General features: G+C 45.5%; 1 protein-coding gene across 1 annotated transcript in view; it reads left to right on the top strand.

Moving 5' to 3' along the window:
* The window catches only part of PEPD (peptidase D), a 168585-nt gene that overhangs the window by 124971 nt on the left and 25299 nt on the right, over positions 1-18315 (top strand). The window contains exon 11 of the mRNA XM_034425555.2: positions 6006-6083. Within this exon, the coding sequence (XP_034281446.2) occupies positions 6006-6083 (78 nt within the window). The remainder of the gene's footprint in view (positions 1-6005; positions 6084-18315) is intronic.

Raw genomic sequence — 18315 nt, 5'->3', positions numbered from 1 at the left:
CTAGATACGTCTCGGACTGAGAGGAATGCTACCTGGTAAAACAGAGCCAAAATTGGCTGGCAAGGGCTTTATGTACAGATGCCAAGTCCTGTAGAAATAAATAAAACCAGAAAAAGAGAAAAGAGAGCCCTTTCCCCCTTCTCACTTAATTTATGGTGCAGTAAACAATTTCTGCCTTCTTTGAAAATGTGCCTCTGTGCCCAGGTCTTTACAAAACTACTGCATGCACAGTTTTGTAGAGAAGCTGGCATGTTGGCACAGAGAAATCCGCACACAGGTTGCAGTGCTTCAAAGATCGCTGGTATAATTTATTTCAGACCAGTTGGGACTTCAGCTGTATGAAAACTGTTGCAATCCTCTATGTGCCTCTTCACCATCATGCTACTGGAAATCTATTTACGATGCAGACTGATAGTTTAAATTTTCTAATTCATAATTGCTGATTTAAATATTTTATTAGTTTATCAAAATATGAAATACAGAAATAGAAGGAAAAATAAAGATAATGAGGGAATAACATGAAACCTCAGCTTTTTGCTTTTAAATAATAATACAGGAATAGAGTAGAGTAGAATCAGAAGAGAAGAGAAGAGAAGAGAAGTTAAGTTGGAAGGGACCTTGGAGGTCTTCTAGTCCAACCCCTTCTCAGGCAGGAAACCCTGTACCATTTCAGACAGGTGACTGCCCAGTTTCTCTCTCTCTTTTTTAAAAATAATTTTTATTAAACAGTTTTAAAAAAAGAAAAAAGAATTTTTTTCAATTTTCTTCTTTTCAACAGTTTCACATCAGTAAACATTTCTTACATATCCATTTTTGTCCCTTACTTCAATTTGACATTTATACATATAGTTCTAATATTGATTTATATACATAAAGACAGGTTCTGACAGGTTCTAGAGAACCGGTAGCAGAAATTTTGAGTAAATTTCGGAGAACTGGCAAATACCACCTCTGGATGGCCCCAGAGTGGGGTGGGAATGGGGATTTTGCAGTATCCTTCCCCTGCCACGCCCACCAAGCCACGCCCACCAAGCCATGCCCACAGAACCGGTAGTAAAAAAATTTGAATTCCACCACTGACTGTAGCCATCATAAATGTGAGTCGGTTGTCCAGCTGTCCAGAATGTAAATCGCGTGACCATGGGGATGCTGCAATGGTCATAAGTGTGAAAAATGGCCATGTCCCTTTTTTCAGTGCCATTGTAATTTTGAACGGTCACTAAGCGAACTGTTGTAAGTCAAGGACTATCTGTACATACTAGCCATTTCTATAACAACCAACCTACCTAATTGGCCAAACCCAAAATCAAAGCTTCATTTCCCCCCACCCCCTACCCCCCAAGCACAAAGTCCAAAAGCGGTTTCCAAGAATTCCCTAATTCTTAAGTCATGATGGTCTTAAGACTAGCCAGGGCACTGTGAGTACAATATGTGCCCTGCAGCCCATCGGACACCAGTCTCCTGATGCAGGATCCTGCGTGGAATCTGTATGGGATTTAGCAGCCCTCAGACAAAGGCCTTGTGAGAGATTGGATCGATGTCAGGAGTGGCTGCTTCAGGGATGAGTCTGGAGGGAGGCAGAGGAGTCGTTGGATGGACTTTGGAATCCATTTTGAATCTTCTCTCATTTATTCGCCCTTTCCCAACCTGGCATTAGACGGAGGCTGACAAACCAGGGAAAGGAAGTCCAACATGTTTGAAGAAGTTGGAGGAGGTTACTTCCAAGAAAGGACTCTGGAAGTTTAATTACAAGAATATTTTAGCCATGCAGGATCCTCTCTTGTTAACACACACACACACACACACACATTAACAGAGTTTGAAGGGACCTTGTAGATCATCTAGTCCAACCCCCTGCCCAAGCAGGAGACCCTACACCATTTCTGACAGATGGCAGTCCAGTCTCTTCTTGAAAGCCTCCAGTGATGAAGCTCCCACAACTTCCGAAGGCAACTTCTGTTCCATGGATTGATTGTTCTCACTGTCAGGAAATTTTTCCTTATTTCCAGGTTGAATCTCTCCTTGATCAGTTTCCATCCATTGTTCCTAGTCTGGCCCTCGGGTGCTTCAGAAAATAGCTTGACATCCCCTCCTCTCTATGGCAGCCCCTCAAATATTGGAGCACTGCTATCATGTCTCCCCTGGTCCTTCTCTTCATTAGACTAGCCAGGCCCAGTTCCTGCAACTATTCATCTTATGTTTTAGCCTCCTGTCCCCTCATCATCTTGTTCAGGATTCAATTCTGGATGCATGTGGATTTTCTTTAAAAATATATTGCTTCCTCTTCCTATTTCAAAGATGCTTGGTAAACTACATTTTCTTTTCATTTTAACCTTGCTTGTGCCACCGTATGAGTCAGGCTAAATATGGTTTTGTTTACAACATAGATCCCCCTTTTTAAAATTTAATGCTTCTCCAAAGCCTTCATTTCTCAGTGTTTCACGAAGGAGGTTTTTTCCTTCTCAATTTCCTCCTCCCGCCATTCTTTAATTTGCAAGAGGTCTTGCTACCAAGCAGGGAGCATGATCTTTCATTCTTTAATAACTCCGACTAGCTGAGAATTTTGAGTGTGTTGGCTCATTGCAGATTTAAAAAGTGGATAAATAGAGGTCTTTTGTGAATCAAAGGCCACAATATTCAGAAGATCAAATCGGGCATATTAATGAAAGAATTGTGCTCTTTTTATGGACAGCAGATGCTCCTTATGGAAGAAAAATCTTCCTGTGAGTTAATACAATCCTTGGTTGCATAAACAGAGGCATAGAATCAACATCATGTGGGGTATTAGTACTTCTGTATAAAACCCTAGTAAAGCCACACCTGGAATACTGCATCTAGTTTTGGTCAACACATTATAAAAAAGATGTTGAGACTTTGGAAAAAGTGCAAAGAAGAGTAACTAGGATGATTAAAGGCCTGGAGACGAAAACATATGAAGAAGTAGATTTGGCTAGTCTAGAGAAAAGAAGGACCGGTGGGACATGATAGCAGTATGGCAGTATTTGAGAGGCTGTTGCAAAGAAGAGGGGGTCAAATTATTCTCCAAAGCCCCAGAGGGCAGGACAAGAAACAATGGTTGGAAACTATTCAAAGAGAGAAGCAACCTGGAATTAAGGAGAAACCTAGTAAGAGTGAGAACAATTAACCAGTGGAACAGCTGGCCTTCAGAAATTGTGGTCACCCCATAAACTTAAAAACTGGAGGTTTTTAAGAAGAGATTAGACAGCTACCTATCTGAAATGATATAGGACCTCCTGCTTGAGCAGGGGGCTGGACTAAAAGACCTCCAGGGTCCCTTCCAGCTCTATTCTGATTGATCCTGCAGCTGACTTCCAAATTGTCCACCTCACAGACGCTCAAACTTCATTGGCATATTAATGTATTGAATTATTTCCTAAACATTTAGCTCATTCTAGTTCTGTAATGGGAATTTACCTTATGTCAGGATGCCTAGTTCAGATTCTCCAAAGTTTACTTGCTCTCTAAAATGCAGGGGGCTTTTTTTCTTCATTAGCAGACCCCTGCAATACTCCTTGTCTGCTAAATTGCCTTGGCATTTATAGTGTGCTTGCAGATGGGCGCACAGGCGTTTGCTTTAGGGAGGCAATCTAAATGATTTTTTTTAAGCCAACCCAGACAAAGCAGCAAAACAATATTTCTCAGTGGATCCTGGATGAAAAATGCATGAGCAAAACAGTGGCAGAAACGTTTTGCTTGTTTGTTCAGGAAATGTGGATCTTGGGGAGCAATTAAACCTTTGGAATTTCTCTTATGCAGCCCACAAGTTCTCCCACTTTTCTTGGAAAGTTAATTTGTAAACTAGTAATTTGTAAAACCTCCTTAACCTTTTTTCTGTAAGCCCTTTTTTTTTAGAACTTCTTTGTCCAGAATTAAAGCAATCTGGAAAACGTTGCCTTTAATTGAGATGCCAATGTGTCTGTTGTACTATAACTGCCCAACTGCTTCCTCATTAATGGCTTTTGAACTCAGCCACATCCATTTCCCTCTTGCCGTTGAGCTCTTAAAGTGTGGGGGGAGTGGGGGGGAGAGACTGGATCCTAGTTTTCTCTGGATTTAATTGGGGATGAAATGGCTAGCAGGAACTGTTGGGAAAGATTGTTAAAACTTTTACAGAGAAGATATTAGGTTAAAACGGTGCAGTACCCAGATTCAATAGCAATAGCACTTAGACTTATATATCACTTTACAGTGTTTTGCAGCCCTCTCTAAGCAGTTTACAGAGCCAACCCTACAATCTGGGTCCTCATTTTACCCACCTCGGAAGGATGGAAGGCTGAGTCATCTTTGAACAAAGGTTGAACAAATGCTTCAGATTTGGGGTGGCCTTACTCAGTGTGCCAGTCCAAGCAGAGATAGTGGACCCGTGCCAGATTGAAAGCAAGAGCCCTGGTGGCACAGTGGTTAGAATGCAGTACTGCAGACTTCTGCTGACTGCTGGCTGCCTGCAATTTGGCAGTTCAAATCTCACCAGACTCAAGGTTGACTTAGCCTTCCAATCTTCCGAGGTGGGTAAAATGAGGGCCCAAATTGTTGGGGCAAGAGGCTGCCACTCTGTAAACCGCTTAGAGAGGGCTGGAAAGCACTGTGAAGCGGTATATAAAGCTGTATCTTTCCCATTTAAGATCCCCATCACCTGGGGATTACTACCACTGAGCTCTTTTGTGGAAAAGTCCTTCTCCAGAGTAGGCTGGCTAGAGGCCTGGTCTTCTCTTACGTGCAGATCGTGGGGTAAGACCACAGTGCTGATGGAGTTGGGAGAATGCATTCTTAAGAAACAAAAACTGTCTTCTTGTAGATAAAAGACAGGGATATTCAAGCACAAACATTTCTCCTCTTATGCCAGCTATTTGACTTCCAGAAATTTTTTTTAAAGAAGTACAGAACAACTTAAAATAAGTTTTGCCTTGAAGTGTTGGTTTTACAGCTTCAGAGTTCAGTACCATATTCTCCAAAATGTATAGCTACTCACGTAAGTCTGTTTGGGGCTAACATCCAATTTGGTGTGTCTCCCATCCTCAAATAGCAGGGAATTTTGCTGCCGGACACTGCTTCCGAGGGGTAACAGGTTGTCCATTCCTGATTTAGTCCAGCTGTGGGCAGGCTACCAAGAAGGGTAGAACAGGGTAATCAGACCATCAAAGGCAATGTGACATCATTGTGAGTGGCCCACAAGCAGCCATCTGTTTCCTGTTGGGATAAAACTAATCTTTGGAGGAAGTTCTAAGTCTCAGGCCATGCGAGCATTTTGCCTTTGGAACTCAGAGTTCTGCTGCAACAGTCTCTTACATATGAGACCATTCGCTTCCAACCTGTTTATTCTCTGGCAAGTAATCAGCCCTAGTATAATAGTACATAATTTGGTCCTCTAATAATGTTTATCCAAGCAAGAGCCTTTGGCAGGGCTCAATCACTCTCATTTCGTCCCAGCTTTCCATGCACTGAGTTTGCCCAGTTCTCCAGTTGATGGAGTAGAAACTCCAAACAAACCATCAAAAAAGACACTCAGCTTGTTGGCTGAAAACCCGACAGCCTAAGTTCGAGACACAAGCATCACACAATGGGTTGAGCGCCCATCTTCACCTAGCTCAGGGGCGGGGGAAAGGGCCATCACTCCCCACCTCTGGCCTAGCTCCTACCCACCTAGCAGTTTGGAAGCATGCCAGTGCGAGTAGATAAATAGGTACCACTGGGAGAAAAAGTGCTGGCGACATCATGCTGGCCTCATGACCTAAAGGAAGGCTTCCTGGTATTTCCCTCCTGCCCTCTTTTCTTCTGTTTCAATGTCGAGATTGTCCATTTAAGAGATCAAGTTATACAATTCAGGACTAATAATTTCGCCAAGCACTAGAAAAAGGGCATAAACTGTATGTTTATTTTTTGCAATATGTAATATTTTTAAAGAGATTTTTAGTATGCAATAACTTTTTCATTCTACATTGATAATGCACATACTGTATCATTTATAATCTGTATTGTTATTTCAGTGGCGATAACAGCTCGGTTTTGCACTATGGCCATGCTGGAGCACCAAATGATAAAACCATTGAAGATGGAGATCTCTGGTGAGTGAAAGTCCTTTTGTCCTAACCTTTCAATCCATAGTTAGAAGAAAATCTTACAAGGAATGCAAGTTTTGCAGCAGCAACCACAGCTGCATAGATTTTAACTGTTCATAATTTTTAGTTTATATTCTCTAATTTATCAACTGTCTTCCTTCCCTGGTCTTCTTGCAGAAAATCATGTTCGGCTATTAATGTTTTTGCAGGTATTAGGCCTGTATATGATCAAGTATATTTTTGCAATCCTAACAAAAATCTTGTTTTTTGAGTTTGTGCCTTTGTTGTTGTTGTTTGACAAAAGAAATCCAGATCTTGTTTTCTTGTGGAATTGGGATTAGATGCACATTCTCCTCTTCTGAACTCTGGTAATATATGCAAAAGCTGTTCTAAAGTTTTTATTTATATCTCATCTTTCCCTTCATGCTGAAAGGAAACATGACAAAATCCAGTTCATGCTGAAAGGAAACATAATAAAGATTAAAATATTTGGTGTGAATGGCATTGAGAAGGCTCAAAAATTCCCACGTACAGAGAGTCTTCAACTTAGGGCCGTAATTGAGCCTAGAATTAGGATTGTTAAGAGGGTTATCATATGAAAGCACCCAATTTTATGACCTTTCTTGTGGCGGTTGTTAAGCAAGTGTGGTAATCGTTAAGCAAAACCGATTTTCCATAAGTCAGGAACCAGACGTAAAGACTGATTTCTGGCAAAAAAAAAAAAGTTGTAAATCATGGTCAGAAATAGCTCTAAATCTGGGCCAGCTGCTGTGTGCCCAAAATGCAATACTATGACTGTGGAGAGTGGGCCACCATTGGAACTTCAAATGCGGGTCACAAGTACCTTTTTTGGGTCTAGTAAATCTCAAGGCCACATGATAATCATGTGTAAATCAATCAGTCAACCAATCAATCAGAATAGAGCTGGAAGGGACCTTGGAGGTCTTCTAGTCCAGCCCCCTGCTCAAGCAGGAGATCCTATATCATTTCAGATAAGTGACTGTCTAGTCTCTTAAAAACCTCCAGTGATTTCTGAAGGCCAGCTGTTCCACTGGTTAATTGTCCACATTGTTAGGAAGTGTCTCCTTAGTTCCAGGTTGCTTCTCTCCTTGATAAGTTTCCATCCATTGTTTCTTGTCCTGCCCTCTGATGCTTTGGAGAATAATTTGACCCCCTCTTCTTTGTGGCAGCCCCCCAAATACTGAAATACTGCTATCATGTCTCCCCTAATTCTTCTTTTCTCTAGACTAGCCAAACCCAAATCCTGCAACCGTTCATATGTCTACACTGACCAATACTTCCTATGTTTTAGCCTCCAGGCCTTTAATCATCTTAGTTGCTCTTCTTTGCACACGAACAAGTTAAATAAATGCTATCTTGGTACTAAAAGAAGGGATAGAACTTTTGGCAGGCCTTGGGCGAGAGATACAGATATCCTGCTGTTTCCTCAAATTTCACAGGCTCGTGGCATCAAATGGCCATTTTCAGAGTGAGCCATGAAGCCCGTGATGGCGAACTTATGTCATGCGCGCCACAGGTGGCACACATAGCCATATCAGTGGGCATGCGAGCTCAGTTCCAGTGCGTGCATGCGTGCCAGCTAATTTTCGGGCCTTCTGGGCCCACCAGAAGTAGGGAAACAGGCTGTTTCCTGCTTCCGGAGGGCCTTGGGGTCTGGGGGGGGGGGAAGGCTCATTTTTCTCTCTCATCTGGCTCCAGAGCCTGTCTAGGAGTCTGGGGAGGGCGAAAACGGCCTTCCCCACACACACACACCCCGGAGATCCTCCGGAGGCCGAAAACAGCCCGTTTGCCAACTTCCGGTCCCACCAGAAGATGGGAAAGGTTGGAAAAGATTCTAAAAGGTTGGAAAACCATCCCTGATCAATACAACTAGTCCTCAACATATGACCACAACTGACCAAATTTCTGTTGCTAAGCAAGACAGCTGTTAAACAAGTTTAGCCCCATTTTACCACCTTTCTGGCCACTGTTGTTAAGTGAATCACTGCAGTTGTTATGTTAGTAACACCGTTGTTAAATGAACCCGGCTTCCCCATTGACTTTGTTTGTCAGAAGGTTCGCAAGAGGGGATCACGTGAACCCGGGACACAGCGACCGTCATAAATATGAGCCAGTTGCCGAGCATCTTGAATTTTGATCACAGGACCAAGGGGATTGTGCAACGGTTGTAAGTGTGAAAAACACTCAAAAGTTACTTTCTTCAGGCCCATTGCAACTTTGAACGGTCACTAAACGAATGGTTATAAATTGAGGACTACCTCAACGGATTCATTCTGGGGAATCAAAGGAAAGGACGTTGCTGGCCAGTGGAACAGAGTGTCTAGTTCAGGTCGCCACAATCCAAAAAAAGGATGCTGAAGGACTGGAAAGAGGGCAGAAAAGAGCAACGAGGATGGTGCAGGGTTTGGTGCATCACGGAACAACAATTTTTGAATCAGGATAGCTCAACTGGGCTAACTTAAAGAAGGTGTCCAAAATTCAGGATCTCTCATGTGGTTGAAATTTGAAGGACCTTCAGACCAATCGTTTTGGCAACCTTGTGGCTGCTGTGATACCACCACAGTCAGCCATGGTCCTGATTTCCAACACTCCCTGCCCAGAATGGGACAGCTTGCCTCAGCCAACTCGCTGCAGGATAATTCAGCAATTCGATTTGATTATTTAAAACTGAGCCTGGTGGCGGAGTGGACTAAGTGCTGTTAAAAGTAGCACTTAAGTTGCCAGCTGCCTGCAATTACTGCGAGTTCAAATCTCACCAGGCTCAAGGTCGACTCAGCCTTCCATCCTTTCTAAGGTGGGTAAAATGAGGACCCGGTTTGTGGGGGCAATAAGCTGACTTTGTATAAATATACAAAAGTATGAAGGCTATTGCTTAACACATTGTAAGCTGCCCTGAGTCTCCGGAGAAGGGCGGCATATATAAATCGAATCAATCAATCAATCAATAAAACAATTGTTGTTGAACTCGATTTTATTAAGGGCTGCATCAGGACTATGTTTGATGCTGGGGGGCGGGGCCAGCTCAACATCACTCTTGTCAGGGGCCGGAGCACTCTGCCGGGGAAAATGGTCTCCCAAGCTCCGTTTTCAGCTGTGACGGCTTCCTGCAACCCTCTGCCAGTGAAAACGAAGCTCAGGAGAGCTGCACGTGGCCCTCCCGAGCGCCCTTTTCACTGGCAGAGGCACCGCGGGCCGGTCCTTCACTGTTTTCAGGGTGGTCCCACAGGCCAGATCTAAGCACCCCACGGGCCTTGAGTTTGACACCCCTGATTTAAAATAATTTTTAAAATAATTTTAATTTTTGTCATTCACATTTTGTCTCTTCTTTGGCATCCTTTCTTTAATGATTCTATTTGACTATTTCTTTGATATTAGTGTAACTCTTGCCCCGCAGCGAGTTGGCCGCAGTAAGTTGGCTGAGGTAAGATGGCTGTGGCAAGTTTGTCGTGGCGAGTTGTCATCGACCCCTCCCTGCCAGCTTCCCACAAGTGAAGTCACTGGGGAAGCTGAGCGGAAGTCGCTCCTGCTCCCTCTGCTTTTCTGCCTGCTGTGGTCATTTGCTTTTATCTGCTTAGGTGAGGAAATATCTCCAAAAGGATGACTCAAGGGTCACCAGGTGGTCTGGTCTCAACTAAGGTCAGGCTTTTCTCCGGTGAGATAAATGGCTGCTCCTTCTCCAGCCTGCCTTGTGACGTTCCCAGGTGCAAATGCAGCTTTAACTTGCTTCTGTGAAGAATTGTTACCGGAGGCTCCTTCCTCTTCTTCTATGGTCAAATCACTGACTCCCAAATAGAAATTGGGGGCATGCAGGGCCTGCTGCAGAAAAAGAGGAGAGGTTAATTCTATGTTTTCTGCTCCTGCACATCAATTTCTGCAGCTGCCTTCGCTTGTCTGGCCTACCGACTGGGGTCACAATGTCCTCCCACCAATATCAGGGTTGCCTGGTTAGGGAGGAGGGTTCCCAAATCAATCCGAGGGAACACAAACGGGTGTCACGTCGTGCCCAGCTACAAAACGAAGACCTTTTGCAGCAGCTCTCCTTGTTCTCTTTATGATCCTCCAAATATCAAACTTCTCAGGTCAGAAATGTATTTTTTTTTTCAGCTGCAAAAGCCAGAGCTTGTCACTTTTGAAATACGAATTACAGAGCTCGTGGCTTGCATGTTCCCCTGCACTCCCCCCCCCCGCCCCCCAGCCCTTTCATAAAAGAGAATAGCTGATGTCTCACCTGTCTGTTGCACCGATTTGGCTGGAGGAGTCTCTCAAGTTCTTCTACTCTAATTCTTCTTCTAAAGAAAAGAAAAATTAGGGGCGACATGATAGCAGGATTCCAGAATTTGAGGGGCTGCCACAAAGAAGAGGGGGGTCAAATTATTCTCCAAAGCATCAGAGGGCAGGACAAGAAACAATGGATGGAAACTAACCAAGGAGAGAAGCAACCTGGAATTAAGGAGCAACTTCCTAACAGTTAGGAAGTGTTACAGGGATTTTTAGATGCATCTTCAGCTCAAACCCAACACGGACTGGTACCTTTTGGGAGTTGCCGAGGGGTTGCACAACAGCTGCCCTCCCAACAATAATTGAGTCTGGGTGTCAGCTGTTCCCACTTGGTCAATTAGAGAAGAATGGCTCTCAAACTCATGTCTAGCGAAAGTTTACTTTACTAAAGCCAAGCGGTTACAATGCAGCAAAACTGAATCTGGCGTTTCGTGCCCAAAGCATAGAGTTAACATTCCCCTTTGGGTTCCCGCCCTCCCTCCCCCCGAGGTTATCAATAAGTCTCCAATAATATTCAAACTACATATTTTGTCCCCAGCTACTCGGGCTTGCATTCCGTTAGGTAGTCACAGAGAAGCAACCTGGAATTAAGGAAAAACTTCCTAACAGGACAATTAATCAGTGGAACAGCTTGCCACCAGAAATCGTGGGTGCTCCACCCCTGGAGGTTTTCAAGAAGAGTCTAGACAGTCACTTATGTGAGATGGTATAGCTCAGGGGTCTCCAACCTTGGCAGCTTTACGACTTGTGGACTTCAAGTCCCAGAATTCCTCAGCCAGGACAGCATGAAGACTTTCCTTTCCTCTATCCCTCCTTCGTCCGTCCGTCCCCTTGCAGCTCCCTCTCCCCATTTCTCAGGACAGCCTGGCATCTAGCTAAGCAGGGCCGTTGCAGTGGGTGGCAGGTCTGACATTTCCTGGTAGGTATCATTTCAGGCCGGTGGGTTGGGGTAGATGATGGCTCTTCGTTTGCGTCTTTCTAAATGGGTGCACGGAGCTCCTCCTCCTGTGCTCAAGAGGGAGCAAATGATTCCTCCAAGCCCAAGATAAAAAGATGGCTTCTGCACGGAGCTGTTGGAAGTACGGAGGGAGATGAAATGCAGCACATTTTGAAAATTGCCCACAGGGGACTCTTTCTCAATGCCCGGCCTGCCTTTTTTGTGCAGTTCCTGTCCTTTGTTTGCTTTTGATCAATGCATTCGGGAGAAAATTCAACATTGTGTTAAGCTAGGTGTGGTAGGTTTTCCTGGCCTGAAGCCGACGGTCTTTTGCTGCTGTTGTTGAAAAGCATTTTCTTTTGTCGCAGAATATTAATATTGCTGGGGAAACACATTCGCGCTTTATTTAGGCTCGGCTTTTAAAGAACTGTTTATTGCCTCCTCGGGTCTTGGTGCTCAAGCAGCTTTTTATTAGCATTATTACTCATTAGTAGTATTATGGGATGCAAAGTGTGCAGTTCTCAGCAGGTTCTGCACATCTTGAGAGGTCAATTATGAAGTGGCATTTAATCCACAGTGCTGTAGAGCAGGGGGTCTCCAACCTTGGCAACTTTAAGCCTGCGCCCAGGAAATCACCAATCGCAACACCGTCAAACGCAACGTGCAGCGCTTGGAACGGTTGCGCATCGAGACCGAGGTGTGACGATGGAATGGGCCCCGTCTCAATCCGCTCGGATGCCACAGCACCGGAAGGTACTTTTAAGGGCCAGGGAGTTGTAAATCCGGATACCAGACCGCATCCGTTCCTCCTGGCTCAAACAAAGACTCTGGTCTTTTCTTTTTAAAATAAATTGGATCGTAGCAAAACCACTGCCTAAAATCCAGCTGGATTGAAAAACTGCAAAGAGGTCAGCAACTGCCAGCTATTGGATTGAATCCTGCCCTTTTTATAGATTTTTATAAATCTATACTTATCTATAAGTATAGATTTATCTTTAAGTATAGATTTATTTTTATCTTTAAGTCCACCAGGCTTAAAGTTGCCAAGTTTGGAGACCCCTGCTGTAGAGTACCACACACTCGCCCACACGTTTGCTTGGGGCGAGGAAGAGGGCAGAAAGGAATATTTTACCTCCCCTGCTGTTACCTGCTTTCACCTGTTTGTTAACTGTAAATTCAAGTATTAATAGCAGCAGGGAAGCCAGGCTGCAGATCTAAGAGGACCAACCTCCTTAAGGCTTCCTGACCCGCCAGTCGCCAGGAGCGCTGCGTACCTGAGACAAGGACACACTGGGTGTTGCCTGCGCACCTCTCATAATCATAAGTTTATTTGTCAAGCATATATAAGATAACAGGTAAAAGTATAAACATAATTTGAATACATGAAAAGAGTAAGTAAAAAGGAATATTAGGACAGGGACGGTAGGCACGCTGGTGCACTTATGCACGCCCCTTTTGACGCAATTAATCCAAGAAGAGGGCTTCCTCCCTTCCATCCTTCTGGGTCAAGCCTCATCCGTTTCCCCTTGGGTCAGTTCCCTCCCCTCCAGGCACCCTGAGTAGTAGCTGCTCTGCCCACCCAGAGCGGAGCCTTGTGCCTCCCTCCCTCCCTCCTGATGGGCTGGCAGAGAGGAGGATGGCTCCAGGCAGCCTCAGAAGGCAGACGGGAATCCAGCTCTGCTTCTTCACGTTCTCCCTTGCTAAGGGTAGCTTGCCACAAGAATCGAAGATTGATGGCTGGGGCTGCAGCAGCAACAGGCTGCTGCTAAGGAGTAAGCAGGATATCCCTCTGCAGCTGAAATTTCCTTTTTGTGTGTGTGTTAAAATCATGCAGCTTTTTTGCTTGGTCTAGTCTAGATAGCGCGATCCAGTTTTCTGACTTGGCGGAGCTCAAGGCACATCGACGGCTGCAAAAATCCTTGGAAGCAACACCCACACAGAAACATCCACACAGAGAGACAGACGTGCCTTCTTTATTCTCACATTGCACACAAGGTGGCTCTGGAGTCCCCATGCGATGGTGGTTTCTTTCTCCGGAGGAGGGCAGTGTCGCCTTGGAAAATGAAAACATTTCTTTTTCATCTCTACGCTGACTCATCGGGTTGAGGGATGGATAAGAAACGCCAACTCCGCATATCTTGCTCGATTATGCTGAGCCAGATCAGATGGGGTCGCCTGGGAGAGTCGTTCTAGTACCTTCCAACCCTGTGGTTTTATTCTGGGAGGATTTCCCCCTCCCCTGGGTGTTTGTAGAAAACCTATTTTCCCATCCAGGGTTACCCACGTGCCACAGATAAACCTGAGGAGGCAACTTTGGCAAACGACATTGCTGGCTTCTTTGGAAAGTGTGGATTTATTGCAGCGTTTCTCAACCTAGCAACTTTAAGATACGTGGACTTCAACTCCCAGAATTCCCCAGCCAGCTATGCTGGCTGGGGAATTCTGGGAGTTGAAATCCACGTATCTTAAAGTTGCTAGGTTGAGAAACACTGGTCTAATGAATAAGGTGCAGCCACAGTTCTGTGCTGGGTTTTTTTGGGGGGAAAAAAATATGATCCTGAGATTTTGACAGTCTTGTCTTTATGATATATGGAAGGAGGTTCCGGGTGAGGCTTCCTGGCATTTTGTACCCAACAGCGTGCCGTCTTTGTCTCTGGGCAAAATGGATATAATTTCTAGATGTACCTAAGAAAAGTTCCCAGATACTTTCCTAGTGTATTCTGCCATCTCGTGGTGAGCATAAAATAACTTCCTTTCCTTTTAAAAGGTTTCCTTTCAAAGCATCTGTTTCTTTTCTCTATAATAATGTCAAGCCCCGTTTTTATTCGGTTTTTCAACTACTTCGCAATAGGTTCTTTAAGTATATTCTTCTCTTTTCTCTTTTGAAAAAAAATAAAATGTTTTTTTTTTCTTGGAGTAAACGCTGCAACTTCCTCTCATCTGGGAAGTTTAAATTCAAGGGAAAAAATCATTTGATGAACAAATCTAATATTTAACAAATCTAAAGATGGGGACTCTAGGGACACGGTGGCTCAGTGGCTAAGATGCTGAGCTTGTTGATCGAAAGGTCGGCAGTTCAGCAGTTCAAATCCCTAATGTGACATAACGGGATGAGCTCCCGTGACTTGTCCCAGCTTCTGCCCACCTAGCAGTTCGAAAGCACGTAAAAATGCAAGTTTCCTTCCTTTGCTGGGAAGGGAACAGCGTTCCGTGCGCCTTTGGCGTAGAGTCATGCTGGCCACATGACCACGGAGGCGTCTTCAGACAGCGCTGGCTCTCCGGCTTCGAAACGGAGATGAGCACCGCCCACTAGAGTCGGGAACGACAGCACATATGTGCAAGGGGAACCTTTACCTTTAAAGATGGGGATTATGAGTGTTGTAGTCTAATTCATTTGAGAGGGAAGCTGATTTACTGGCATACTGCTGCTTTTATGTGTTCTTCTCCCTTTATCTATTCCCTTTCTAGATTTTTCTCTGCTGCATCTTTTTTTTTTTTTTTGGTAAATTTCATTTGTCCCCAAATATATTCAAGTTTTTTTAAAAAATCCTCCAGCACATTCTCAGAAATCAAATGTTTCCTAGAATCATACCGCATGTTTAAAACTGCCCTGCCCAGTGAGGGTCAGTCTCCTGCTGTCAATAAGGCATTAGCTAATCCCAGCTTAATATCTGCAGATTTGATAAGGCCCCACTCCATCCCATCCTCTATTTATGAAGGCGTTAAATAGCACTGCATCAAGGAAGGCCTGAGCCCTGGGGATCCCCGCTCAGTGTTTTACTCCAGGGAAACGCGGAGCCGTTAACAAGCCCCTTTGGGCAACCGTCCTTCAGCTGCAAATCCACCAGGCCCCAGAGAACAGTCCGGATGGAAATGAAGCATTATTTTGGAAGCGGGCGAAAGAAGGGCCCTCTGGAAGTATGAATGGGATTGAGAATAAAAGCAAGGAAATGATTTGGGATCAAAACGAACTGAGGGAATGCTGGAACAAGTATGTAGAGATGCATATAGGCATGATGAAGATATGTTAGAAGACATGGATGCCTAGAATTGAATAAATTATCCTATAGCCCAGGGCTTTGCAGGTCCCTGTTTCCAAATCCTGCATGTTAGGAGACACTGGCCCCGATTCTCTTTCTCCACCTGTACTTTAAAAGCGTAAAATTCATCACTCTCCAGGATGGTTTCTCTTCTCTTCTCTTCTCTTCTCTTCTCTTCTCTTCTCTTCTCTTCTCTTCTCTTCTCTTCTCTTCTCTTCTCTTCTCTTCTCTTCTCTTCTCTTCTCTTCTCTTCTCTTCTCTTCTCTTCTCTTCTCTTCTCCTCTCCTCTCCTCTCCTCTCCTCTCCTCTCCTCTCCTCTCCTCTCCTCTCCTCTCCTCTCCTCTCCTCTTCTCTTCTCCTCTCCTCTCATCCCCTCCCCTCCCCTCCTCCCCTCCCCTCCTCTCCTCTCCTCTCCTCTCCTCCTCTCTTCTCATCCCCTCCCCTCCTCCCCTCCCCTCCCCTCCTCTCCTCTCCTCTTCTCTTCTCTTCTCCCCTCCTCTCCTCTCCTCTCCTCTCCTCTCATCCCCTCCCCTCCTCTCCTCTCCTCTCATCCCCTCCCCTCCCCTCCCCTCCTCCCCTCCCCTCCCCTCCCCTCCTCTCCTCTCCTCTCCTCCTCTCTTCTCATCCCCTCCCCTCCTCCCCTCCCCTCCCCTCCTCTTCTCTTCTCTTCTCTTCTCTTCTCCTCTCTTCTCCTCTCCTCTCCTCTCATCCCCTCCTCTCCTCTCCCCTCCTCTCCTCTCCTCTCCTCTCCTCTCCTCTTCTCCTCTCTTCTCAGGAGTCCACATTGGGCTTCTTCCTTCCCCCCCCACATCCCACCTTCATGGCACCCTTGGTCAACTGACAAAATATTTCCTCCCTGTTCAGGGTGCCCAGTGAATCCGTCTGCAGGCCCCACTGTGGATTTGCAGCATGAAGTTCAAGCTTTCTCCACAACCCTTTGCAATTTTAACCCTCACAGAACAATTACAGAACTGCTCCCACACCCTACATTTTACTGTTAGATCCTCAAATGCTCCTATTGGGGAGCGTTAAGAGAGAGTTGTTTCCTCTTAAAAACTCCCCCTCCCCCGTTTCCATGGCAGCCCACTGATACAATGAGGACATAAATGTAATGTGTTGCTTCCAGCCAATGGTGGGTTGCTACCGGTTTGTCCCAGATCAGGCGATCTGGTGGCAACGGCGGGAGGCTCCGCCCACCCGCCTGGACATCTGCGCGTGTGCAGAAGTGTCACGTGCGTGAGCACCTGCGCACCCGCGAGCAAACCGGTAGCAACCGGAATTGAAACCCACTACTTCTTCCAGCCAACATAGGCGCAACTCAGCATGATCTAACTTAGTGGTTGGGAACGATGGCCTTTTCTGACTTGTAAACTTCAAGCCCTAGAATTCCTGAGCCAGCCATGCCGACTCGGGAATTCTGGGAGTTGAAGTCCACAAGTCATAAAGGGGCCATTGTTCCCATCTCTGGTCTAACAGAAAGGCGGAATGGTCAAAGCGATGGCTCCTGAAAAACTCCAGCACCAGTTTTCTTCCTCCAGACTCCGTTCCAGGTACTTGGACTTAAATCCCACCCTGGATGGCTTGGAAAGGGCTGAGCCCAAAGGATTTTGCAAGGAGCTTCCAGTTTAGGAGCAAATGCCATTGGAAAACATGGATGTAGTCTGAGATCGTCTCTGAAAACCAGACTTGCTCTCTCTGTTGGCCAAAAGTTGGCTTGTGAAACCAGCCTTCCCTGGGGACCAGACGTCTGGTTCCTGCACTCAAAGGCAGGGTTCCAAATAATATACCCATAGCAAACAGCACTCCAAGGCAGGTAGATTCCTTTAAAGAACAGTTTTATTGGATATATATCATATTGGCTCAGACTGGTGAAAACTGACTCTAACAGTTCCCACAGTTTTCACCTAATCAAAAGTAAAAGTCCTCCCCCCCACCCTTTTCCAAACAATCAGTCAAATGGTCCAATCAACGTGCTGTCCGGTTGCTTGGCAACTTCACTCCTCCTCTCTTCAGCCACCTGTGGGAATGTCCTTGGTTCCCAGAGGAGGAAACTATTTTGTTTTGGCTACGAACACACACTCACTCACACACACACACACACACACACACACACACACACACACACACACCCCTATCTCTATTCCCCTCTCCCTAACCCCCATCTCCATTGTGGTAACACTGAAGCCTCCAAGATGGCCTCAGTCAGGCCAGCTTCAGAGTTGACATCCTCCTTGGTTTCAGGAGCCCGATAAGCACCTTTGCCTTTGGAAGCCGGCCTGTTTAAGTCACAGCACATCATAGCTTGGTCCCGCGCCAAAGACAACTCGTTCAGTGTTCCAGGAATGGAATTCAACGCTTTGTGTGCCGTGTCTCCCATTCATGGCAGGAATGGAAGCGATGACCTTTTGCATACACGGTGTAGGCATGGTGCTATTTACAGTAAAAGGCAATCATCAAAAGAAAGACTTTTGCCCTGGGACTTTAATCTCCAATTGTTTGATCAGTGCACCGGGAGCAAAATGTTCTAGCCGGGTGCCGGGACTCCAGCACAGATGTCCAGGGGAAAGATAGGCCAAACTGGTTGCCACTCCCAGGCCAGCTCCTGAAAGTCCCTGGAACGAATGACAGCCGTTGCTACGGTGCCCCCAGTTGGCTCCCAAGCCTGTTCGGATCATGCAGTATTTCAACACCATTTTCATTTTTAATTTTAACTCTCCATCTGCTACGCAGAGAATTCTCCGACCGATGAAGGGCTGCAGGAGTTTCATAACTTGGAGTTCCACACCACGCATGTGTTTGCACAGGGCATAAATGCACATGGGAAATAACCAAGCCCTGGAGGTCAGATGCACGCAGATCACTCTTGGCTGCTGAATTATTCAGCACGAGCAAAAGGGGTCCACCAGCCCTTTCCTGTTGGGCACCTTCTGGTCTTGAAATGGGCAGAATTCATAGGCAAGTT

The sequence above is a fragment of the Pantherophis guttatus genome, chromosome 11 (assembly GCF_059756535.1).
Source record: "Pantherophis guttatus breed Tessera chromosome 11, ASM5975653v1, whole genome shotgun sequence".
NCBI classification, from domain to species: Eukaryota; Metazoa; Chordata; class Lepidosauria; order Squamata; family Colubridae; genus Pantherophis; species Pantherophis guttatus.
This window is presented reverse-complemented; position numbering and strand designations above follow the sequence as displayed.